The 27293-nt window shown below is 34.7% G+C and overlaps 1 protein-coding gene across 1 annotated transcript in view; it reads right to left on the reverse strand.

Moving 5' to 3' along the window:
* The window catches only part of trol (terribly reduced optic lobes), a 369703-nt gene extending 346205 nt beyond the window's left edge, over positions 1-23498 (reverse strand). The window contains exons 1-6 of the mRNA XM_089106068.1: positions 23462-23498; positions 22454-22616; positions 16693-16859; positions 10164-10301; positions 6807-7151; positions 3263-3373 (exon numbers count right to left, since the gene is read on the reverse strand). Coding sequence (XP_088962194.1) covers positions 3263-3373; positions 6807-7151; positions 10164-10301; positions 16693-16859; positions 22454-22616; positions 23462-23498 — 961 coding nt within the window. The remainder of the gene's footprint in view (positions 1-3262; positions 3374-6806; positions 7152-10163; positions 10302-16692; positions 16860-22453; positions 22617-23461) is intronic.
* Positions 23499-27293: the final 3795 nt, after the last annotated feature.

The raw sequence follows: 27293 nt of genomic DNA on the forward strand, positions 1-27293 counted from the left end.
GTCATTGGACGTAAAGAGGAGCATTGCATGGTAATTTTTCCTTTTTTAGGAACTGGCGTAAGACCTCCAATTGAGAAAGTGGTTGGGACAATACCCTGAATGAGGATAATCTGCATCAGGAGAGTGACGTGACTAATGAGAACGGGCCCACCACTTTTTAGATGGAGTGCGCTGATCTCATCAATCCCGAAAGATTGTTTAGGTTTTAGGCGAGAGATGGCCTCGCATACAGCACCCTCTGTTAAAACATAATCACCCTGAAGACAACTATTTAAGAAGTCGTCCAACTCAGCTTCGTATCTTTCGTTGAGGGCTGGGTCTGGAGGCAAAAATTCTGACCCATAGTACGCGCACCATTCAGAATCAGGGATAGCAGATGCAGACAAAAACTCATCGCTTTTAAAGGATAGAAAGCGCCAAAGGAGAGAAGGATTAATTTTGGCCCTTGTAGATTCGATATCAATCATCTTTTTTCTGTGAGCTTTTAGCTCCTTCGCGAATTTTCTTTTTGTGAGCAGGCGGATTGAATTGACGACCCCCGAACGGGGTCGTCCACAAGAAATCCAAAGTTGAAGCCAAAATTTAGACTTAGAATGGGTATCCACTAAATCTGGATTTTCAGACCAGCCAGGAAGGGTAGGATGACGGGGTCTACTTAGAGGGACGGCAGCTTTTTCAGCACAGCGAAGGGCATGGCCAATTTCTGCGCAATAAATATCGACTGATTGTTGTGTTTCCTCCTTTGAAAGAGCAGTTAATCTAGAGAGAAGATGGAAACGGACACGGATCTTACTAAGGACTCTGGCGGCTTCTTCCTGAAATAAAACAGGGTTAATTTTACGCCAATCACTGCCAGACCTTGGAGGTGTTTTGTAGATGTTTACGTTTGTGTATCTGAGCTGTGGCAAGGAATCTTGGCTGAGAACTGTATTGGTAAGTTATCAGATAGCTGAAAATCAAGCACAACCTTGACAGGCGAAATCCTGAGATTTGCGGACGCAACGACGTAATCGAGATCTGATGTAGACATAGAGGTGTGTACGTGTGCAAAATTTAAATCTTTGCACTTGAGATCAAACTGGTCTCCAAAAATACTAAGCAACAACGTAGAACGTAAAGACCTAGATAAGAGCGGTTCATTCAAATCGCAATTGAAGTCACCAACTAATATGCATTGAAGGCTTAAGGACCTAATATGGTTAATACACTGGCCGAGTTTGTCACTAGAATAAGTAAAAGCACGCTCCGAACGCTCATCATGTTAATTTGTAGGAAAATATACATTAATAAAAACACAGCCCTCAACACGAATCGCTAGAAAATTATATTGACTTCAAATACACTAGATCTTAGAGTCGAACGACCGAAAGTGGCAATACCACCGGAGGGTCACCCTTTTCCACTCAGCTGTTTCGCAGAAACTGAATAAACCGATACTGAACTACTAAAACTAAGAATACTTTTACTGGGGCTTCTGACGAATGTTCTTGTAAACAGACAACTTCATTTTGCTCAAATACAACATCTAAGATCGGAATTTTATTCGCGAACGAGCCATTAATTTTCACGATAAACATTTAACTGCAGAAGCTTCAGATGTCATTTCTTTTGCGGATTACTGCTTGAGGGACATTTTACACTGTAACACGTGTGACTGCTGATTTTGCATTCACGCAGAATGTCAGCTATCTGCATGGTTCATCTCGCGTAGAACGATGTTCATTTGAGGCACATCTAGAGCATAAAGGTTCAGCCGTACACTGGGAAGCGAGGTGACCGATTTTGTGACAGTTATAGCATCGTCTTGGCAAGAACTTAAACGGATCAACAGGTAGACGCTCGTAGCCGATATTCACTGAAACACTCAGAAATTGTTGGAGCCCACTGTTAGTGTCAAAATACACTTTGAAAGAACGGAATTTTCCGCATTCCGCCTTCACAGTTTTTATCCTCAGGGATATTTCAAATCACAACTCTATGCATGGGTTCTCGAACAGCAATTTTGAGGTCGGGCTTGGAAGATTTCGGTTTCTTAACGATTTTCGCTGCTGCAGCTTTCGACCTGACCACAAGCTTCCATTCGTTTTCAGATTTGCGAAGTTCGCTAGTGTCATTTGCATTTTCACAGAACTGTCTATGAAAGCTTTCCGGTCATTTGGGCTGTTGAGTTCCTTGGGGGGATTTTTCAAGACAACAGAATAGGAAGGATCTTTGGGCTTGGACGTTTCAGGTGCACTACGACTGCTTGTGAAAATACTGACGGCTGGAGCGGACTGAGTGGCTTAAAAACTATCAAGCTTCCGAGAGAGTTCATTTACTTTGGCAGTAACTGTTGCATTCACCGCATCTCCGATGGATCGGAACCAAGCAGGGGTTAAAGATGACAAATTTTGGCATGCTGACATTATTTTTCGCAGCTGCTACAAGAAGTTTGCACATTTCAATGATATTGTCTTGCAAAACAAAGACTTACCCGCAAGGGGGGCTTTTTTAAGTCCCCCCCCCCACTTTCCAATAATCGCCTTCTAATTATCCAAATGAAATAATCCAATCCCAATGAAATAGTACAAATAGTTCAATAACACAGGCTGACAGTCAATATAACCAAAAACCGGTTTTTTCAATAGATAATTCTCTCAGAAAATAAGAGCTGCTAACTGCATGAATGCTTATATTCATAAACAAATAAATTAATATTATTTATATATTATTAATAATATTTTTCTCAGAATGAGTTAGAGTATAAAATATTAATTCAGTAGTCTTATATCAAACAGTTCGTGGTAACAAATTTAATTAAAGAGCGAACCGCGACAAGAGTAGCCGAAACACTAAAAAACTGAATTTTTGTAACAGTATTTATGTATCAACAGGATGTGTTCTTCGTGAAAATTAAATACAAAAAAAAAATTCAACTTAAAGTAAGGAGCAGCGTTAAAACATAAAACTAATATAAATTATTTCGTATGTAAGGAGGCTGCACCCTCCTCAATACATCACTCTTTACGCTAAAGTTTTTTTGTTTTTTTTACTTTTAAAACGGCTTATTATTCTAATTAAACGGGCCTTCTGTTTCCGGAGTCATTCTTAAATAATTGGAACACACTTAGAGAGTAGCCTATACATAAAGTATGAGAAAATATAAGAAAATCCATAAGACTTTCAGATTATGATGGGGAGAGAAGATGGATGAATGTTATTAAAATGCACATTAATTTGTAATTTAAATAAACACTTATTGGAACTGAGAATGATTCCTGACCTATGCACCCAGCCTCGTCTGATCCATCATCACAATCCTCAAATCCATCGCAACGCTGCGCAACATCCAAACAATTCCCGTTTCGGCACTGCCAGCCATCACACGGGATAGCTACATTAGAAAATGAAAAGTGAAATGAAAATGAATATATATATATATATATATATATATATATATATATATATATATATATATATATATATATATATATATATATATATATATATATATATATATATATATATATATATATATATATATATATATACAGGTAATTATTTGGAAAAAAAAAAACTGAACACAGACCTTTGACAATAGCACGAAGTATACCCAACATGTCATAAAATTACATAAGACTGTTGATTTAGTAATAAATAAAAAAAATAAAAAAAACATTTACTGACAGAGCGAGCGTCCATCTAAAATTTTACATAAAACAAAATTAAATGAGTTTTATTACGACCCAATAGCTGCTTTACAACTTTGTAACGCTGTTAACAGACATCATAAAGTGATGTCAAATCTACGATATTATACAGTTGTTTACGTGGGCGATTTAATACATCAGACCAGATTTAGTAACTGGCAGAAAATGTTGCATTATTGTGTGGGTGTTCAAAATGACTAGGACATAGAGTGCAAACATGCAGGATATAATTTGAATTAATTTAAGACACTCCTGAATTTGCGCTCCTCTTGTATGGCTATCATTGAGAATTTCTATAATTTGTTATTACAATATTCAGGGACGTCGTTTGGGGGTGGCAAGGGGGGGGGGCAGTTGCCCCCCAATAATCCGAAGAAAAAAATTATTATATATCACATGCCCTTTGACTATCCGAATATGGACCCCTCTTGCCCCGCCCCCAATAAAAATGCTGGAGATTCGCCCCTGACAATATTGCATCTATAGAAAAGATATTAAAAAAACCCTTTTGTGCAATGTTACCAAAACATTTTTGAACCTGTAGCCAATTTTCAAAAATTTAAACTGAATGGTGCTGCCATACAACAAAAAGACCAATAACACTTATATGTTGTTATTTTTCTTTAGTTTTTTTTTATTCATTTTTTTTTAATTTAATTTATTTACTATATTAACTTTTTTAACCTACGCTTTTCAAATAGATGGCACTGATTTACACTACAGGTTTCAAAGTTTCTGCTCCTTCACTGAAATATATCCTCCAGACGCTGAAAAGCTGTTTAGATTTTGACAGCGAAGCAGTCTAGAATGGCTCTATTCACTTTTATCTCTTGATACCACAAATATAATATATAATGACGCAGCACTTGCAATAGAAATTACTCGAGTTTTACTCTTCCATCATTGTTCAATGCAATCATTTTGACTTAAGTAAGTTTTATAGAACAGACAGAAGTTTCTTTATAATTAAGACGGATTATCTTAGAGAAATATGTATTTTCCACACTTTTCATCAAACCAAATACACGGAAAATACCAAAGAACAGCTCCTTGAAATTCTAAGTTCAATAAAATCAAAAAATGAAGCTCCTGTATCATTGTTATCACCAAACGAAATTTAAAATATCCAGCATAAATATGATTTAAACCTAAGGCCTCGTGTATACAAATCAGGCAAAGTTGTTATTTTCACGAAACGAGTCATTATCGGGTCGCGCAAAAACCCACAAAGCAGGGGAGTTGTAGCGATATCTCACGTTGAGCTATGTATTTGGCATATCCCAAATAAACTAGAAAATCTAGAAAAGGCGGAGATTCTCAAATCCTGCTTTAATGAACAAAAGCGAAAACAAACTAATTTTTACATAAAATTTCAACCTCATTTTCATTAGAAATACAGCACAACAAATGGGGATTTAGTCCAAAAATTAAAAATAATCTAAGCATTTGATTATCTAAGCATAATCTGTTCATTTGACTCTATGATAAATAACAAACATTGTATTTAGATTGAAAATAACGCGACATGCGCCGTTTATAACCAATTAGAACTAGTTTTCCCACAAAAAGTGTTTCATTTTCACAAATACTGACTGCAAGAAAACAACAACAATAACGTAGGGGTAATTACGAAAGTAAAGGTGGCTTGAAAATATAAAGCTTTCCATTACCGCAAAAAGCAATTTTTTTAAAGTTCTTCTACGATTTAATATCACTTGTTTAAAAGTCTTGCTAAAGATTCTTCTTTCGTGGAAATATAGAAACATGACTTAGGGTGACCAATTTTGTCAAATTTCAATAAATAGGGCAAAACTGGGCCAAAAAACTTTTTTCGCTTTTTTCATTGTTTTGGTATATGGCACTGTCAATATTAAAAGGTAACAGAGTATTAGTCGACAAACATAACAATCTGCTTATGATTCACTCCCATCAAAAGCGTGAAAAAAAAATCAAACATAAACATTGGGAACTTATATGCAAAGCAACAATAACAGCCAAAAGCAATATTCAAGCATAATAAGGCTGTAATCATAATTATAGAGCAACGATTAGTAGAGGTAATTACTATTATTGGCAATTAAAAAGCGAAAATACCAACCATATTACTATAATAGTAACAATTAATATGCATCGCTTTGGAAGTGCTCACTAATATCAATAACGTTAAATAAGTTGAAATCTTAAAAATGAAAAGTAACTAGTTTTAACTAAATAGTGATTAAGCACCTTATAATTAAAGGAGTTAATACATTTTTTTGTTAGTCGATTGGCTTTTACATTGGTGCTGGATATCAGATAGTCATATCTCCAGATTCATTTATTTGCCTATAAATTTATCAACCTCAGTCTTTATTTAAGCTAAAGAATATTCTAATACACGCGTATTTAGAAGCAAAACACGAATATATACATACACAATGCACGCAAATACACAGTCAGTCAAAATCAAAGCACATTCCCTATTCAGCCAGAAAATATATAAGAGGAATAGCTCTTTAGTTTGGACAGCTGAACTCCGGTCAGCAATTGATATAAATATCAATACAATTTTCATAGATTTTTAAACATATTCAACTAATTCTTTTGAATAATTATACAATCAACTGAAACAGTGCTTGCTCAAACAGTTGACCTATACATACAGTCACAAATGCATGTACAAATTGAGACAAATACAACCACACAAGTAAGCAAATAACTACGATTGTCTTAAATTTTTTAAGATATTCAACTGATTCTTTTAAGTTATTATGCAATCAACAGCGATAGTGCTAGTTCAAACAGCCGACCTATCCTATACATACAGTCACAAATGCATGTACCCAACCATATAAGTCACAAATCCAGCCGCACAAGTAAATTATACACGCCCAAATGACTTGCCAACACTCTAACACGCAAACACTTCAATAAACGCAGGTGTACAGATATGCAAATAGATATACACATTGCTGAAAAGGTGTTTTAATTCTTACTTTTCTAATTCGTCTTCTTTTTTTGTTGTTGCTAAGACTGAGTGTACTATTTAAGTATTACACAAAATATAAACGTAATTAAATCTGGTGATTTGACTTTTGAAAACTATTGCAGTTGTTATGTTAGAGTAAAATATCTTACGAGCAATCGTGGTAGTGGTTGTGGTAGTAGGGTCAGTGATCATGCTACTACTAGTTAAAGTCGTATCAACAATACCAGGACAGTCATCTTCATCGTCGCCTTGAGGACAATCTCTATTTCCGTCGCAGCGTTCCACATCACAAATAACAGTTCCGTCAACACAAGTAAATTTATTATCACCCCGACAATTGTCTGGACCTACAGGACGAGGAGTTTCGACCACAGATGGTGGTAATTCAGGCTCAGGTTCAACTGAATAGTCAATAACTTCAGCTGACTTTTCAATATCAGTCTCAGGGCTATCTTCTTTACCAACGTCAACTGTAGGATCGTCAGGGGTTGTAACTGTGGAAATAAACGGAATAAGCTTTAAGCGACATGCAAAAATAATGCTTGCGTGCTATTTGGTGGAAATGCCAATGTGCAATAACGACTTGATTGAGCGCTTTGATCCAACAAATAATCTTAAATCCCCTCCCCCTCTTTTTTTGTCTTTGTGATATTCAAAAGTAACATCGTTCTTGACCTGACCGCATCAACATGACCACAAACATTCCAGAAGACACATTTTTTCTGAAAATATTCCCTTTTTAAGCATGCTAAGCTTTTATATATTGCTTCCTAATAGTATTCAAAATATTTCTGTTTCAATTACTTAGTTATACAGCCTCTGTCTTTATTGTTCACTTTTTTTATTTTAAATCCAGTCTTGGGTTTGATCTTAATGATTTCTTGCACTATTACTAAAACCTTAATCTGCAATGTATGGCTTCATAACGGAAAGGAATAGGCTCAAATTTCGCGATGTATCCTTTCTGAGAAAATACGCTGATGAAAATAGTTTTTGAAAAATGAACAATTTAATAAAGAGCTTATTAATTATTACAAAATTGCAGAAAACAATACTTCTACAAGAACTAAACTGAATTGAATTTTAGCTCATTTGAGAAAAACAAATATGTACTTGAATAAATAGACTCCCAGATAAGATTTAAATTCATTGAATGAGCTGCAAAAAAGCAGGAGTTTAAACAGACCACAACAGAATAGAGCATTTATACAACATAATCCCATACCTCCTTCGCGTGACTGTCAAACAATCATTGCCACCACCCTTCATTTTAGAAGCCAGTAATGATCAATATTAAAGTAAAAACAACTGCCAGCCAGTCCTAAGACTACCAGCATGTGTTTACAGACCCAAGTGGTACAGATACCCTCAGTTAAGAACGTGCTGTATTAGGGACTAGAACAAAGGTCAAATTTCATCAAGAGATTAACTGAGGCTATTCCTTTCACTTTCATTAAATATACATATATATATATATATATATGTGAGTGTGTGTGTGTGTGTGTTTTCATCTTTATTATATTAACGATGTGACTGCTTTTACTTGAAAAAACAAAACAAAAAACATTGCACTAGGTTGAAAGCAACTTTATCTAGCAGCATTGACATATATGAATCGTTTAGAAGCTAATGCAATGAACAGATTCAGAAAAATAAAAAATAACGCGTGTTACAAGTTTGGATTTTTAGGCACCAGATACTTCATGCAAACATTGACAGGATTCTTCGGAGTTTGCTTTTCTTCTTAAAAGTGTCTTTAAAAGTGTCAAACTGGTTTCTAAGCCAGTTCTGTAGTCGTAGTTGATGGTCGCATTTTTTTTTTTTTTTTTTTTAATACTTATTTTTAGAGAATATCCTTACACAAATGTACAAAGTTAAAACCAAATCGAATGGTTTGACACTAAAACGAAGATATATAAAAAAGGTGATTTGGCTTACGAACGATATATCAGTAGTTGGTTATAAAACAAAAATTATGCTCGTAAGAAAAAAACTGAATCTTATTAATTAATTCCAAGTTCGATATTTAAATGTTTGTTTAGGGTATTTAAATTTATCTTTGTCAAAAATATTTTTCTTCCTAGTTTTTCTACTACGATGAAAATAGAAATACAAAAACTGATATTCGGTTTCAGGAAGATCAATATATTCGAAATTGCAAAAAGGCCAAAAAAGATAATTACTAATATCCATGTTTAATTTGTCTTTTTTGCTAATTATATCATATAGCAGAGTAATATACGACTACATTTTAATTCTCATTTTATCAATGTTCAGATTTGAATTTATTTTATTTTTACTAATGCGAAATAAAGGTTAAGTTCCCTCCCAATTTTCAAATCCAGATCAATAAAACGTGAAAAAAAACTTGAGGAAATTGGATTTTTTCTTTGTTCGGAATTTCCCAAAAAAGAAATGCTTTAGGTACAATATTCTCATCTATCATAAAACCGAAGCAAAAGAGAAAAAATAGCTATAAAAATAGCCTGAGATCAGTCAGGATCACAGGCTATAGTATCGAATCAAATAAGAAAGATCACAAAATTAAACCAGAAATAGAACTAAGATGTACGTTAATTCTCACTGCTGGTGATGATATGATATTATAGGGTTAACTGGTACATTACGGTAGTTAACAAAAAGCTAAATTTAAGGCTGGTTAATTTACCCAATTTAACTTTCGGGCCATGTGCCCGGTGCAATACCCACTAAAAGTAGGATAGCTGCACAGACACAGTTCCAAACCAATATGCAACACCGAAGACAGCTATTTCTTATCAACGCAGTCCTCAAAATTACTGTTAGGACTTACCTAATTTGTTTTCAACGGCAGACAAAGACTGGAAATCGCTCTTACTTCTTACTATATAAGTATGAATATGAAAGGTATTCTCCTGTTCTTAAACCCGCAACATTACTTTTTTTTCTTTTTTTTAATCCTCATGAAATCTATTTTGAAAAACAACACTCCTTTTAATTTTTTTTCGCTGAGCTATCAATCAAGAGCCATGGTAAAACATTAAAAGATATTCCCCTAAAAGTGTAAATTAAAGATTTCCCCGGGTTTTGTCATTTAATTATCATTTTTGAATAAGATTTTACACAAAAATGTTCTGCCAAATTTATGCATTATATTTCCTACGTTTTCTCTCTAGAAACGCAACAATTGACTATGGTAGGCATATTGTTTCAAAACAAGCTTTGTCTTAGAAATAGGTGTGTGTTTATTTTTAAAAGGTGAACGAGCTAAATAATTATATATGTATCAAGATATTCTTTTTTAATTAAAACAAAAACATTATAATTCTAGTAGTCGCACTTTTCTGACCAAAACACATTGGAAACAATATGTCATTTATGAAGATTTTGAATAAGACCATTTTTTCATGATTTTGTTCTTTTATTTTCCTATTTTTTTATGATGAGCAATAAACTGATGCAGTGTTCATTACCTTTTTTGGAAAAGAGCATAACGTTGCATCCATAATTTTAAAAACAAGACTTACTTGAAGGACAGCCCTCTTCATCTTCCCCACCTTCACAATCAGCCTTACCGTCACACCTCGCTTCAATTGGTAGGCACTGGAGATTTCCAGTTCTACATTGTATCTCGTCTGCTCTGATACATTCACCTTTATCGCCAGCTATAACAAACAAGCCATGCAACATCGAGAAATAAAAAGCTGCATACACTTTCAAGGAACAAGTACATGCAGTGCAGAGGCGTAAACTGCAATCACATTTGCTTTTAGCCTCAAGCACTTTAGCTTATAGCTCAGTGATCAAAACTACTGCCCGCGAGCCAGATCTGGCCCATGAAGCTGCTCAATCCAGCTCATAAAAAGCTTTCACAGACAGCAGTTGTGTTAATGGTTGTGGGACCTTCCCTGACAATAAATATCTTTTTCAAGTATTTGCCCTGTGAAAACATACAAACATTTTCGGGTGGGGGGGGGGGGGAGGAATTCTCAGCTGGGAAGGAATTTCCGAGGGGGAATTTTTCAGGGAGAGGAAAATTTCCAGCGGGTGAATTTTTCAGGGGAAATTTTACTTGGAGAATTTGCCCAAATTCCAATAGGGAATGCGCCTTATGTCTTGCTTTCTCTTTGCCGACACAAGTTTAGGCATGAAGATGGCAAGGGTAATTGACCGGGGTAAATTTTCACCAGGACTGAATTATCTAGAGGATATATCCGTAGGGAGGAGGTATTTTTCCGTGGTGGTGGAGCCAGATTTCCTGGAAATATTAAAAAACAATCAGAAATTCAATAAAAAAAATAAAAAGTTTTTTCAACGGAAAGTAAGGAGCAACATTAAAACTTAAAAAAAAACATATTATGTATATGAGGGGGGTTTCCTCCTCATCAACACCTCGCTCTTTACGCTACAGTTTGAATTTTGTCCCAATTCGTTAAGAACGACTCCTGAAACACAAGGTTCGTTTAATTAGAATAATAAGAAGCTTCTTTTAAGTACTAAAAAACTTTAGAGAGAAGAGCGAGGAACTGAGGAGAGGGAAGCCCCCTTCATATACGCAATAATTTCTGTTCGTTTTAATGTTGTTCCTTACTTTCAGTTGAAAAAATTTGTTTTTTGTTTAATTTTGGGTGAAGCCAGCCAAGTGAATAACATTATAGTCTTTTATGTCTTTCTTGCTGTCATCATAGTCACCTAATTGACTATTGGATTGGTTACACCTTAGTTTAATCCCTCATACAATTTAGGATGTTTTGACCCTAAAGAAGAAGACGTACTTTATAATCCATAACATTTAGATGAAAAATAATAAGGGTTTGAAAAGTTTCACCAGTGAAAATGTGGAAAGGTTTAGATTGAATTAAACCGTTCTTTTATTGTTATGGCTAAAAATATCATTATTACAACTTATATTAATTACCAACATTAAATAAAAATTAAACTAAGACATAATTGATAACACTAAAAAAATATAAATAACAGTATAATTAACAACACTAAACAAAAATTAAATAACAACATAATTTATTATTTTTAGACCCGAAAGAGACCTTGCTATTAAATCTATAACAGTTAGATGGGGCAGGGCAAATTTTCAGATGTCAGTTCCCCCTTCAGTTTGAAAAATTCATTCAAATTTGATAACAGGCAAGGCCGTACCCAGTATTTTTTTTGGAGGGTGTTTTACAAAAAAAAAAATTTCAGGGGGAGAGGGGGGGTACACAAAAAAAAACTAAAAAAAAGCCTACAAAATTTGTTTATATCCGTTTTGTTTCGTTTTTACGAGTCAGACATTTTTTTTTGGAGGGGGGTTCAAACCCCCCCCTCCATGGGTACGGCCTTGATTACACGATAGCTACAAAACATGATTAGAAGCTGGCCTTAGAAGCTGAGATGTTGGAAGCCCACAACGAAACGAATATCATAATTTATATTAACGAATACTAATGAATTCGTTAATACTATACTCGTTCAACGAATATAACGAACTTGTTATGCTATAATTTATATTAAAGAGTTCTTTAATAAATGGAAACTAATGAAATTCTCTGAGAGTTTGCTACTTTCCATTACCTTGTGCTTTCAAAAATTTGTGCTTTACTTTTTTAAACAGCACTTTGTTTCAAGCCTGGAAAACATGAAAGTCTTGTAGCATTCTTTCGTGGAGAAACGAAGTTGGCATTTAATTTACTACATATTAAAAAATTTCTGTTCTAAACCATTTATACTTTTAAGTTTAATACAGTTCACTTCTGGGTGAAAAACATGCTTTGTTATAAAAATCCATGCATGAGAGTAAAATGTAGGGATATTTTTTTTTTGTAACCAAGCACCTATAAGATCATGGTTTATGCAATCTAAAAATGAACGGCAAAAAAAAAAGAAAAAAAAAACTTCATAGACTTGGCAGACTCACAAAGTGGGAATAAAAATATGTCGCCAACTGCTTTACAAGTCTTTCTTGATGCTAACCAGTTACATATGTCCATTTTAAGCAGCTATTAAATGAACAATTCTGAGTAGCTGGTGTGTAATAGTTGAATGTTAAATGAAACAACAATAAGATTATATTTAACATTTAGTGTTTATCTGTCATATTGTTCCACGCATAGGGTAGAAGAAAGCCTTTGCGACTGCGGAGGCTGGTGATATCTATGAGTGCCAATAAAATTTTAATATATGCCAATTTGAGGGAAGTGATACTCTGAACAGCGAGAATACGCAATGGCGTGGCACAGGAAGGAGAAGGGATATGCTGGATGGTTCTTGACCCAGGCGGAATATTTATAGGGGTGCTAGAACTAAACTTTATTATTTCATACTAAAAAACTCTAGCTACTTTTAATTTAAAAGGCAGTGTAAAATAATTGAATACTCTTAACTATAAAATTGCTTGTATTGGGAGCGAAATTCAAATTTATTTAAAGACTCAAACACCCTCTTAACCCTAGTTAAGCATAATAGGAAGTGATTCACCCAGTATTTAAATATTTTAGTATACAAACCCGGGGTTTCAGATATTTTAGTAAAGACTTTTATTTTTAGCTTAGTTATATACCGGCCCATAAACTGTAGTCCACGCATTTAAGCGGCGTAAAGGGCTTCAGATCATTCCACGCCCTTTACCTTAAACATTTTTACGATTTATCCGCCTTTACCTGTATTTCACATGTAGTCCACTTATTTTTCTCTATTAAATTCAACCCCCCTCCCACAAAAAAAATGTGTACAATCAAACAAGATTTCTGTTTACATATCTTTTCGAAACTCGAAACTTGGCAACGCTCCTCAAGACTCCCTTTAACACTGAAATTGTGTAAATCGCAAACTTGTCTAACCTCTTAATGGCGAGAGGATTAGAATAATTTTTAGGAGGCTTGAGGAGGCAGTCTGATAAATTTTAATTGGCCCAGCACATTCAAATCTCCTCTGGTGAAATCCATCGACTTTTCTTAGGATAGGGGGGGGGGGGTGCGGGCGCTGTAAGTTCTCCTTCTTTTCCTCTGCTGTACAGGATCTGGCTGAATAGTATTTTCATAAAATCAGTTAAGCATTCGAACTAGGGGCGAGGCAAACGCTTCATCGTCACGGACTCAAATAAAATCTCTAGAGACAATAAGTTCACCACGTGGCAGTAGCATAGAAAGATCAGCTGCCACCCGGGGCAAAATTTCAACTTGCACCCCCCTCCCCTTCATAGTTTTTTCGTAACTGTTAAACATAGAATTGACAAAACCTATTTATAGTGTTTATATAATGGAAACAGAGAAGGGAAAGAAAAAAGAAATTGTGCGTCTTAAAGGATTTGAATGTAAACATTTTAATGTAAATAACACAATACGTAATAAAGTATAAACAAAATACAATATTTTTAAACGTTGTGCTCCTAAAAACATTATTATAACCTCAATGTTATGATTAGTATATATGGTAAAGTGATTAACGAGTTATTAAAGAGTGTGTGTTAAAAAGAAATAGCTAATCCAAGCTACTACAGCAGCATCATGTGCTAAAAACACTAGGAGATGAAAATGAATTTATATTGAAAGCTACGTTTTGTGAAGATGGCAAACTGCCTAATAAACATGAAAAACAAAAGAAAAACAGCACATTTGGAATAAACTTTTGTCACCCCTACAAGGATAGTACTCGGGGCAGGCTACCTCCTTCGCATCCCACTCCTACTCCACTGCCACATGGCAGCATGTTTCGTTAAACATCTTTTTTAGTATTCTGAATTCATATGATATTTCAGAATTTCCTTCGGATAACAATTTCGCAGTTTCAGGGCCAAGAATGTCGTTCCATGGACCAAAATGACCGAAAGTAGTACTTTGCTGTGATGACATCTGTTTAGTTATGCTCTACTCTAGCTTTCTACAACCACCACTTTGGTACAATTACCCCTAGTAAGAAAATAATAAAAACTAGACTTACATTGCCTTGGTAATGTGAAGTATTGTAGCAACTCTTTGGCGGCTTCACCAACAAAAGGGCACTGGGACTGTTATACTTTTCATTATTATACTTTTGTCAGGAGTTAATATTAAGTTAACAGTGTTGAAATTAATATTCAACGAAAGAAGTTAATATTGTCGGGATTGTTTTTCAAAGTTAATATTATACTTTCGTCAGGTGTCCAAATAAGAGATTTGAAAATATTATACTGACTTTGAAGCCAGTTGAACTTTAATTGCATATAGTAATGTAAAAATTTAAGGAAAACAAATAATGTCACGGAAAAAAAATATATAGATAAATCGGCTGAAGTATTTATCCTATTGTTTATTAACAGAAAAACTACCATACTTTAAAATTAGAAAATGTTACTTAAATGGTTCTGCCAAACACTGCTAAAATTTGAGAGCGCGCGAAAATACTTGTATTGTCAGTTTGACTGCGGTACTCATCTAAGCGAAATTTGGGAAATATTTCGCTAGAGTTGCTTATTTTTTTAAAATCATTGTGTTCTCCATGTGAATATAAAATGATAGTCTATTTTAATCGTTCAGCTTTATTTCATAGGATATCATCAAAAAATAAAACGAAAACAAACCTGTCTCGACTGTTTATTACTCTTAAAAACTTGGACGTTGGCCATATGCAAACAAAATATGCCGATTTGTCCCTTGAGCTTTGTATCAAGGATTTGTTATTTGCAAAAATGTCTACAGAAAGAAAGGGAAAACCGTTTTGGGATAAAACAAATTGATATGAAGTTAGCAACAAACTTGAGAAAAGAACTTTCTTATGAATATCTATCGCATGCTCTTATACATCAACTAAAATAAATTGACGTCATGATATGAAGAAAAGGTAAAGAGAGAAAAAAATATTTCAGGAATTCTCACACAAATTAAGTCCTTTAAAAATAACCACAATCGTTTGCATGTATATACAATTTCCAGCATTTGGCTATCGGATTTTCGTATCTGAGTAGACTGAATAGACTACTTAACTACCAAGGCTAAGCTAGAATTATTTGACGGCTAAGTTCTTTGAACTGGCGACAGCAGTAACCTTAGTATTTTCTGGAACGGCCTGCCAATTTAAACTTTGTATATATAGAGCATTTGTATATGGAAGAATAACTTCACACAGGATGGGCAGATTATGGAATAATGAGGGTGTTTTTTAACATTAAGATTGGTGCAAAGGACCCTCTCCAGAAAATTAGGAATATTGTCGCCTAAAATACGCCTATATCCACCCTCAGAGCTCAGACATGTTAGCGCCTATGCATGAAAGTAACGTATGTCGTTTCTTGTATCCCCCACAATACAGTATACAAGTGCATCAGCAAGAAGTGCATGTTTACCTGGAGTTGGCATCGACCCATGGGAAACTTTTCCGGTGTGTGGTTTCTTACTCCTGACCTAGTTCCTTCCTTTTTCAAGATTTAACATAATATCTATTTAACAAACATATCAAAGCCAGTGGCGAAAGAAGGGGTGAACCCCCCGGGTGCTGTCTTGGTAGGGGTGCAAAAAATTGGTCCAAAACACCTACTTTTCTTCTGCTTCATGTTAGATAGTCATTTTGTTATTCTCGAAACACATTGCTCTTATTACCATCTCCTGTTTCTTTAAGCTTGGAACGCAGTGCTAGTCGCTTGTATTAGCGATTTCTTTTTAACACAAACCCATTAGTAACTCATTAATCACTTTACTATAAATATAAATCATAATTATTACACCATTTATGTTATAATAATGTTAATAGGAGAGCTATTTTCAAAATATTGTATTTTGTTTATACTTTATTACGAATTACGTTATCTACATCAAAATGTTTACATACAAATTCTTTTAAACACATAAATTTACTTTTCATGTCAGTTCTTTGTTTCCAAAATATAAACACTATAAATGAATTTTGTTAATCATATGTTTTAGAGCTGCAGAAAAAATGCAAAAAAGGGGGGATAAGTTGAAATTCCGTCTCCTGTGTCAGAAGACCTTTATACGCCAGTGGTCAAAGCATCGACTTTACATAGCCTACATTACAAATAATAAGCAATGTAAAAACTGGTTTCCCTCCCAAGTTTTTTTTTTTTACCTTGGAAAAATGTAAAAGAAAATCCATTCTGGAGGACGGTGTATGCTCCTAATTTTCCAACCTCTAATTGGTCTTCAAGCACTGATTTGATAGCGTCAGCATTGTAAAATTCAACCGTTCCAATGTCGCCAGTAACAAGGATCTGGAATTTATCTTCCAGCACTTCACTGGAAAAATATGACTTGAAGTGAGAAAAAGATATGGCAATCACGATTAAACCAATAAAGTTCTTTATAGTCAACTAATGTCTTAATTAAACTTTATTTTATATGGTAGAGAACATAAAAGTTATCAAGGGTAATTCACTCTCTCGCAACACTTAGAACATAATGCACACAGTCTAAGGCCTTATGGGGGGGGGGTACAAAATACTATTTCTCTAATGAATGAGAGTTTAATAAAGATGGAAATAGGGAAACATTTTGTTCTAAAATGGATTTCAATAAGTTATGGATATGGTTTCCTTACTCGCCCATGGCATTTCTTAGGATGAGCACATGAGGACTAATGTATAGCTCAAAATACCAAACATAACATGTAAGGCGGGAGCATGTATCAGTGGAAGGGTGGATTTGAAACCGTGCCATATACCCCCTCCCCCAAACAAAAAAAATCTCGTGAAATTTACAATTTTCACCATAATAGAAATGTGCAACTTCTAATATAGTGACTATAAAAAGCCCTTATGAAACTTGTCCCCCCAAAATAGAATCAGTTTCGCATTGAATTGCTCAGTTTCGTTCTTTTTTGCCTTTTTTCAGGCATTTGAATCGAAAAAGATAGTCCAGAATGTGAAAGAAATGTGGTAACATGTCTAAATGGTTAAAGAATTTTTCTTATCTGCAAAAATTTTAACTGATGTTTATTTTTGTGACCATGAAGTTCAAATTAAATTATAGGGAGCAGCACATATGGGGGCCGACTGGCAGCTCTTTCTGGAAGCAGTGCCAAAACAAACTTAAAAATAAAACATAGGTATGAGCAGTGGTTTTACATTAGCAATTAAACATCTCTACGGTCTTGCAGTAGCCTGTTAGTCTTGGCGAAAAAAAAGACACAGCTACCCGTGCAAGAAAAGCGATTAGCCTTGTTTTTCAAATAGCTATTGAACCTTTTGACAACCAAAAAAATCGAAATATCCCGCCACGAGAAATGTTTTATATTTATTTATGTAAACATAATATTTATGATATTTAAATACATAGACAACCAAAAACATTATTATAGACAACCAAAAAAGTCGAAATTTTCCGCCCACGTCTCTGGGTTATGCATTTACTCATAGAAACGTTTCCCTGGTAAACTATTTATACATGATAGCTAAAAAACGTCAAATTTCACAGCGTGAAAACAAACTATGAATGTTAAAACTATGAAGAGTGAGAGATTATAAAAAAAACCTCCTCCCTCCTGAGACAAAATACCTCCCTGAAAAAATTGTAAAAAACAGAGACCGAAAATGTGTTTTCTAGTTTATTTACACATACAATTGCCTATGTCGGTAATTATCTGATGATCACTAATCTTCAACTTAAAAAAAAAAAATCGCGTGGATTTTAAGTAACAGGGACTTGAAGTCTAAGGCCAAGCGAGTATTTCTCAATGCATAATCAGTTAGCTTGTAATTGCTAAAACAGCAATTGTTTATTCACTTCTAACCATCAGTTAACATAGTACAAAGGTATTGACACTCTACTTCAACAATGGAGGATACGAGTTCAGACCAAACTGTGTTAACAATCTCCAATGTCAATAACAATTTGTATTTGGGGTTTTGGGGAAGGGAACAGCATATTCTTTATCCGATCCTCACAAAGAGTAAACGCTGCGATTTTTTTTTGTTTTTACGCCTGCCGTTCGATAGGCTCTTTGATTAGTTCTCATTAAGATTTTTATCTCTTGAAATTAGTTCTAAACCCTGATAAAGGTCTGTCTAAACTAGACTGACCTAGCGAATCAGATAAACATTTTTATAAACAACGCACATAAAAAATAAAACAACCATGGTTTGATATAATAAAGAACAAACCCAAAGGAATCAGGCAGCAAAGTCACTTAAATATGACATCATGCCCAATATAACGCCATCTTACACACGAAGATGCATTTTTTGTGCAACATTGTACTTTATTTTGAAAATTACCTTTTGGCACTTACTAAACGTCTGACAAACAAGAAAAAATAAACAATATGATTAAATAGCCAAAAAAACGAGGGTAATATCAGCCAGTGGACAGAAAAGAAGCAAAACAAAAGCAAATATCTATATTATATATTTCTTTTATGTAAATATAATATTTAAGATGTTAAATTATATCATAGATATATTACATTTATAATAATTTATCGTATACATGAAAAGGATGGGAAGTCCTCAAGCCCCACTTCTTATGCCAAAGTTTGACCAGTGTTTTCGTAAAAGCACATTAGAACAGAATGCAGCAAATATAGCTAATTGCTAGCGACACGTGTTTTATTTGAAAATAGTTTTTCAAAACGTGAAGATTTAAAATTGTCCTGTTCAAGCCAATACAACTAATTGCGCTCTTCTTTGTCTGAGCCTTGAAATGTTTGTTAGAGCATTCATTTTTGAAGCATTGAGTTAAAAAAATTCAAGTTTAGCGTAAAGTACAGTGAAGTTATTAGTAATTTTATCCCAACTTTAGATTTTATTTGATAAATGAAGAAGGGTTTTACTATGTGGCGTAAAACACTAATAAGACGAAAATTTAAGTTAGATAATCAACTCTTTTCCACTCAATTGTGACCAATATCAAATTAGATAGAAGAAAGCAGCAGTTGCGTAGACAGATTTTGGGGAGTTCATATCATATCACTCGTAAACACGAATAATTTTCCGATAATTTTTTTTTGGGTTTATAATCGCTAAGAAACTTTCAGAGTAATGAATATAAGCACTCAAGATACGAGTTTTTCATGGACTAGCATCTTACACTTAAACCTCAATATGACGTGCACCCATGCAGTGGCCCACTCAGTCAATAAGTATGGGGGGCTGACCGGGGGTCCCTGGACTAACCAACGAAAGACTTTAAAAAATCCTTAGAAAAACCGGTATTTTAACTTAAAATACCAGTTTTTCTAAGAATTATTTTTCTTGAGGGGGGGGAGATACAGTCCCTTTAGCCCCCCCCCTTGGGTGCGCACCTACACCCATGACACATATCATAGAGATCCACGCAGTAGCATTTTGAACCCAGCTATGTAGAAATGCACTAAAATGAGTTGTCAATTGGTTTATACATTACCCCCGCAGATGCGGAGGCGATATAGTTTATTTATAAAAACTTTAATAATTATTAATAGATTTATAATCTTGTATTCACATGGGATTTATTTTCCTTGGAATGCCAATTTATTTATCATAGGCTATTCTATATGTAGAACTTAAAAAAGCAGATTTTTATCAACACTAAATCAAACAGTTCCATATAATAAACTGTAAGTAAATAGAAAACGGTAATATTAAGTTTCTTTTCAAATGAAATTAAACAGCCGAAGTAAGCGAACAACTTCAAGCGAACAGAAGTTATATATGAGGGAAAATGCTCAACCTTCCACTCATTATGCTAAAAAAAATTTTTTTTAGTATCTTTTTTTTTGGGGGGGGGGGGCTTCGAGAATGAATGCCGACATAAGGACAATGGGATAAAAAGTTAAATGTTCATTTATTACAATGCCATGAGAATGAAAGCTTTTATTTAATTATAGCCTACTTACTTTAAATAATAGCATTTTAGTTCATTTGTACAACGGAAATCGGTAAATAAAAGCTTGAAATTACCAATTGCTTATTGAAATTACCCATTTCAAGCTTGAAATTACCAATTGCCTGTATTTCCTGCATAATAAAATGCTTTAGTAAAGAACTACCCGAACTTAAGCGTAATTAGTGGAAGTTTGAGGAGAGCAACAGCACCCCTCGCATAAAGGATACCTTCGACTCGTTTCAAGTATTACTGTCACTCTTTAACTTTATTTGATTTTTTTTTCTATTTAGTATACATAAGGATAAAATGCACTCGGGTCGTTTGTCCTAGGAAATGCACCCGAAGGTCATTTTTCATCGGTTTTAAAAAAGGATTTCGATAGTTTTAAACTGATTAGCTACCTCAAAAATTGTGCTCGATAGCATTTGGTCCTATTAGGGCTAGAATCCGTAAAACTACTCTTAGGAGTAACAGACACCTACACAAACGGGGAGGGGGAATACTTTACAAAAGTGAAACAGGTGTTTATATAAAATTAATACGGAGATAAAATAAAAACCAAAAAACTAGGAGATTACAGGGGAGTGCCAGGACCGGAACTTCCCTCTCCAGCTGCATGCATGTATGCTGAGTGTGAAATCACTAAACTTCGAGTAGAGCATAATTCAAAGTATTCGTTTTATAACTAAATTGTTGTTTCTGTATACTTTCTGTTTCTAAAAAAGTAAAGCTAAATTTAAAAAGAGCAGAAATGATCCTGTAGGAGGGGAGCAGCTGCCCCTCCTCATCCCCACTTTTTACACTAAGGTTTGACTAATTATTTACTAAACAATATCCTAGGTTGCAACAAATACAGACAATTGGCGAGTGTTCTATCTACCAGTTGCTATTTACCGATTGCCTCACAAAGCGTTTGAACTGAACTTTTATTCGTTTAAATAAAAATAGAACATTCCTTCTGTTCTTGAAGGATTTTGATAAAAATGATTCATCTTTTATAATTTTTTTTTTCTTTAGGAATTGGGGAAAGGGGATTGTAGAAAAGGGTCAAACCTCAGTATGCAGAGCGAGAGGTTGAGAGGGGCGGCAGTCCCTTGTATTCAAGACAATATCTGTTCCTTTGAACTTTTAATGTTGCTCTTCACTTTTATAGGAAAAAACTTGTTTTTACATTAATTTCTATTCGTTTTTAATAGCCCGTTGAGGGTTGTGTCAGACATATGTGGAGGGGGGGGGGGGTACCACCCCGTAATTATCCATCTTTTACATTAAATCTGCGAAAAGTATATTTATTCCTCGATCATATAGATCAAAAACTAATACTAATATGATTGAACATTAGCATTGTCGGCCCGAATTGTATCAATCAGCGACAAGTTAATGGTCAAAACTAAGACATGCAATTACTATAATACAGGAATAAACAAAAGTTCTGTTAGGAATTTACACACTAAGTTTATTTTAGTATTCATGGGTAGAGATTTATGTCCTGCGGGTTTCAGCCTCTAAATTTTGAATCATCTATGAAGTCCATATATGAGCTTGATATATGAGCGCAAATGACACCCCAGCTTTCAAGGGGTTTGAGCTGGCGGTAGCTCCACTTTTGTTTTGTTATTACTATTCGTTCTAAGTTCGACTTGATTATTCATTTTAAATTCGGTTGATCTTAGGTTTCATTTATTCATTCATAATAACTTTTGGCCATGTTAACTTTGACTACTTATATAACTATATTTCTGCTTGTGAACTGTTCTCTATGCTTTTGTTTGAAAAACTTTTTTTAACTGTGTTTTTCTTTTATCGACAACGAAAAACATAAATCTACTTTCAGACACAACTATGGAAGCTGCTTAACTGCTTTGACCAAAGAATTAATGTCTCAGGAACTAAATCACTTCGATACTGGAACCTTTAAAGCAATATTACATAGATGGTAGAGCGGGGGGGGGGGATAAACTTCCTTCCGGTTTTCCTTCTGGCTGCACCAATACCCTCACTAAATAAAAGCAATTATAGAAGTAACTAACTTGACATCAACAAGCGTGAAGGATTGTCTTCCAGGTAACGGGTCATACAGCTCATCAATATATCTTCCCAGCTCTCTTGAAAGTTCCACAAATTCCGGAGATTGCGTGTCTTTCAACCGAGGAGTGTAGCCCTCGTTCAAAACAAACGTTACTCGGTAGAATCCTGAAAGAAGTAACATCTTTAGAATATAAATAGATAAAAAGGTGCTAAGTGCCCTAATAAATTTGAGCACTTGACATCAAAACCAGCTATGTGTAAAAAACAAGATAACTGCCAAAAGCAATTTTTGGTAACTCATTTATCCTGTATCTGTAAAACGAAACCCATCCATCTTAATCTCTCTTTTATCATAGCCCTAGAAGGTAGAATTGAGCCATATTTTTCATAAACGCATTTTTCAGTTTGTCTGCTCTCTTTTAAAATTTATACCGTGCGACGTAATAACTTTTGAGTTGCCGCAACGAATTGATACTAATGAGGCTGATGTTACTGATAGTATTGATACTAACGATGCTATGATACGAATTGGTATTTGATTATTAACGATACTCGTATGATACGATATGATCAGACTGCGATCTAATACTAACGATACTATGATACGATTTGGTATCTGATTATTAATGATGCTATGATACGATATGATCAGACTGCGATTTAATACTAACGATACTATGATACGAATTGGTATCTGATTATTAAACGATGCTATGATATGATCAGACTGTGATCTGATACTAACGATACTACGATACGAATTGGTATCTGATTGGCATCTCTATGATACGAATTTGTATTTGATATTACATGGAAAATGATAGCAAATATTGAAACTGGACCGTGACGAATGAAAAAAGAGATATCCAGTAATTTATCCAACATCAACAATCGATATAGTCTTTTCAAACGCAAATCCATCAAAATTATGGAATTTTCACGAATTTCCTTTTTATTCTTTGGATTTTCTGTGCACTTCCTTTAGTGACATGGATTTGTGACCCTTATACTGAATGATATCCTCCATTCTGATGCAAATTTCTGCATTTTTAATATACGAATATGTTCAGCGGTAATATTAAAATCTACTGGATCCTAAAAGTCCAAAACTGTGAATTCCAATTCAATTGAAAAAGGTTCGGAGAGTAAGAGTGAGAAGTAAAAGAACAAGATGGGGTGACCAGCATCTCTTCCTAGCTTGTGTGCAGTTTAATTTTGAACAGATGTTTTTTTAGAATTATACAAATAGATCGAGCCAAAATATTAAATAAAATGTTCTAGTCAACCACCCCCTTCCTTCCAAAAAACTTGGTTTTGCAACTCTGAATGAATAAGAATAAGGGATAAAATACACATTTTCTACTCTTTATTGATGTTAAAGTATTGAAGTCTATAAAAAAAAATCTCTGGTATTGTTTTCTGCTCAGAATCTTTATTATTTCACTGATTAGTATAATAGAAATAACACAGCATCGAGAAAAATATCTTGCTCCAGAGAAGGAGTACAGGTTGCGCCAAACCTCCACCACTCCCTAGTAATGATTAAAGAGCAAATGTATGATACTGCTTCATACTCTGAGCGTCATATCCAAAGCTAATCAAAAAGCTCGCCTTTATCAAAAATATATTCTGTGGTAACCATGGTTCTGGTTCATTCATACTGCGTCCTATCCATTCAGAATAGACTAATCAATTCATACAGCCCAGTTTACTCTGACAAAGAATCACACCAGTTTTGTTTATATGCAAAAGTAAAGGACCGTTTTATTCTTTCATGGTTGCAGCGATATCTGCAACCTAACTAAGTGATAACCGGCCCAGAGTAGGAGAAATTCAGATTTTTAAAAAAGTATATAGGTATACTGAAATAAGAAAAAATATAAACAAAAAATTATAAAATAAAAAGAAAGTCTGGAAACCGAAAACCCCAAGGATGGCGAGGATTCATACCTGAATGAAGTTAAAGCTTCATTTTTTGAAAACCCTAATTTGTGCATTCTCAGACATGAAAGTAAAAAAAAAAATAATGCAAAAAATCACATTTTGTTGGGAGGACTTGAAAGCAAATCCAGAGTTTTATAAAAAAGTTGACACAAAACTTGATTGTGGTTGTTTTACTAACAAAAATCCAATATTCCAGAAAGGGAAAAATTTCAAAAACCAAGCATTCGCTAATTAGATTTGGTGAGCCTAAGAGTCCTTACGTGTAGAATTTCACCTGCTTGATCATTTGATTTGGAGCGATATTTCTATTTTACTTTATTTTACCCATGTACTTGCTAGTCTGAAAATCAAATTTAAGAACTTGAATTATTACTCATTCGAAAAAAGTCTCAAGTTTTACAATATGTGACACAAGAATTTGATTTTGGTCATGTAGTGGCGTCTCTGTGGCAAAAATAGTTACATCAAAGACGAATGGAGGTGGAGAATCGAACAATCTATCATGAGATTTGACATGTCTGAATACTCCTGCGTGTGGAATTTTAACCCTTGGCCCCTTGAGTTAGGGAGATACAGCCTCGCCTCTTTTCGTTCGGCTAAAAAACAAGTATAAAACCAGAGTAATATTTCAAGAAAGCAGAGCAAAGGTTTGGAATACATTTTTTGGGGTTTTGCGATAAAAATCTCGGGTTCTACAAAATAAAATGGCAGACAACTTGATGTTGCAAGTGGCAATCAAACATTTGACTACAACATCTGGCTAGAAAACTTGAGGAAGCACTCATTCGAAAGTAATTCTATAGTTTTATAAGCTTTCATAAAATAAGATTTGACCCTGGCAATTTTGGAAATAATCAATTATTTCAGGTATGAACAGAATTGAAAAATAAAACGCTGAATCATCGAGCTTAACATGCTTAAAACCACTCCGTGCTGAGTTTTGGCTCATTAGCCCCTAAGCTTTCTGAGATGTAGTCCCTGATTTTTCCGATTCTCGCCTTGTTCTTAGAAGAACTAATGTTTGCTAAAAACGAAACTATCTAGCCCTATTATTTAATACCATTTTTTTCTTTCATTTGACTACGCGAAATAAGAGTGCCAAAATAACTGAATATTGAATTATTTATTTTTTACTTTAATATCTCTAGCGTGTGCATTAACATTCATATTAGACTATTGCAAATGGAAAATATTTGTAGCACTGAGGGTGCATTGCCTGATTTAAAAACTTGGATTATTGCTCATTCAAGAAAAGTCTTAAATTTTACAATATGTGACACAAGAAATTGACTGTGGTCATGTAGTGGCGTCTCTGTGGCAAAAATAATTACATCAAAGACGAATGGAGGTGGAGATTCAAACAATTTATCATAAGAACTTTGCAAAAGAGACTTTGTGCCTCGTGCAGCACAATTTACCATTATTTCAGATCCTTTCGCAAAAATAAGATGCATATTTAAGAAGGAGGCTAAAACCCTCTAAAGGAGGAGGTGAAACTCGCTAAAAGTCAGGGGCAAATCTCCAGCAGTTTTATTGGAGGGACAAGAGGGGTCCATATCTGGATAGTCAGAGGGCATGGGATGCATAATATTTTTCTCCATATTATTGGGGGTGCAACTGCCCCCTTGCCACCCCCGAACGACGTCCCTGCTAAAAGTAAACACCAAGGATATTTGTGTACGGGTTTTCGAGCTCCTCAGCGAATAGCTGGGGAAAATAATGTTTTACCAGAGGTGCTGTGTTCTATTTCTTGCTGTTTCAGGGTGATCGTCCGCCAAAAACTATATCTTGGCTCTAGGACAAAATAAATATTTTTTAGTGTACTTAAAAATCAAAAATAAGCTGGGAATTTCAAGAGCTTCTAGACTACCAATCATACTATTATCAAAGAAAAACCAAACTTCTGTAGGAAAAGTGTTTAATCAGTTTTTAAGTTTCGTCTAATAATTCCGTATTTTACAGTTGGGTAACGAGAAGATAGCTTCACTTACCCCGGTAGCATTATTAGTAAAGATGGTTGATGCAGGGAAGATGTTAAAAATAGAAAAACCAAGGTCCAGGAAGTTTATTTCACAGTTGAAAAAAGTTTATAAGAATAGGAAGATAAGTCTGCGAGCCAAGATTAGAAAATTGGAAGCTACAGTGATGACAGTGGTCCAGTATGATTCTGAAACGTGGGCGCTCCGAAAGACGGAGGATGCTAGATTTTTTCAGTTGAATTGTCCACGGATTCTTTTGGATACCCGTCTGACTGACTGTATTTAAAACAGTAAGCTGTACGAAAAATGTAATTCTATCCCGCTTTCTAGGGCTATAATGAGAGAAAGGTTGAGATGGCTAGGATACGTTTTGCAGTTGAAGGATGACAGATTGACACCTTTTTGGCCAACCATCTAGGGAGAAACGAAAAGCAAGTCGCCCAAAATGGGGCAGAAGAAGTTCGTAAGAAAGGACTTGAGGGAAATTGGAACTTCTTGGGAGGTTGTAAAGAGGGAGGCATTGAATGGATTGAGATGAAGGAGGAGCGTGTGTAGCTATGTTGGCCTTGGCTGCAGTGAGTTATTAGTAGTTAGCAACAGTAGTAACAGTAGTATATATGATAAGAAAGTATTTTCTAATATATTATAAGCCATAGAAGTACATGTCCGACCCCCAGGGGCGGGGAATTAGAACATATTTCCTTAAGGGGTAGAGAGAGGGTTAAAGCTGGAAAAGTCCCTTTGCGGCTGCTATTTTTTTAGTCAAACCAATCACAGTAGGAATTCCTGTCCCTAATTTCGGGCATGTTGCTATATTGTTATTAGTTATACGTCCTTGGACATTCCTAATAGCATAAAGAAAAACCGAGCAGAAGTTAAAGTTGGAAAACCGTTTTCTTGACTTGACTAAATAGCGAGA

The sequence above is a fragment of the Artemia sp. Qi Xiang Cuo genome, chromosome 20 (genome assembly GCF_049724085.1).
Source record: "Artemia sp. Qi Xiang Cuo chromosome 20, ASM4972408v1, whole genome shotgun sequence".
Lineage (NCBI taxonomy): Eukaryota > Metazoa > Arthropoda > Branchiopoda > Anostraca > Artemiidae > Artemia > Artemia sp. Qi Xiang Cuo.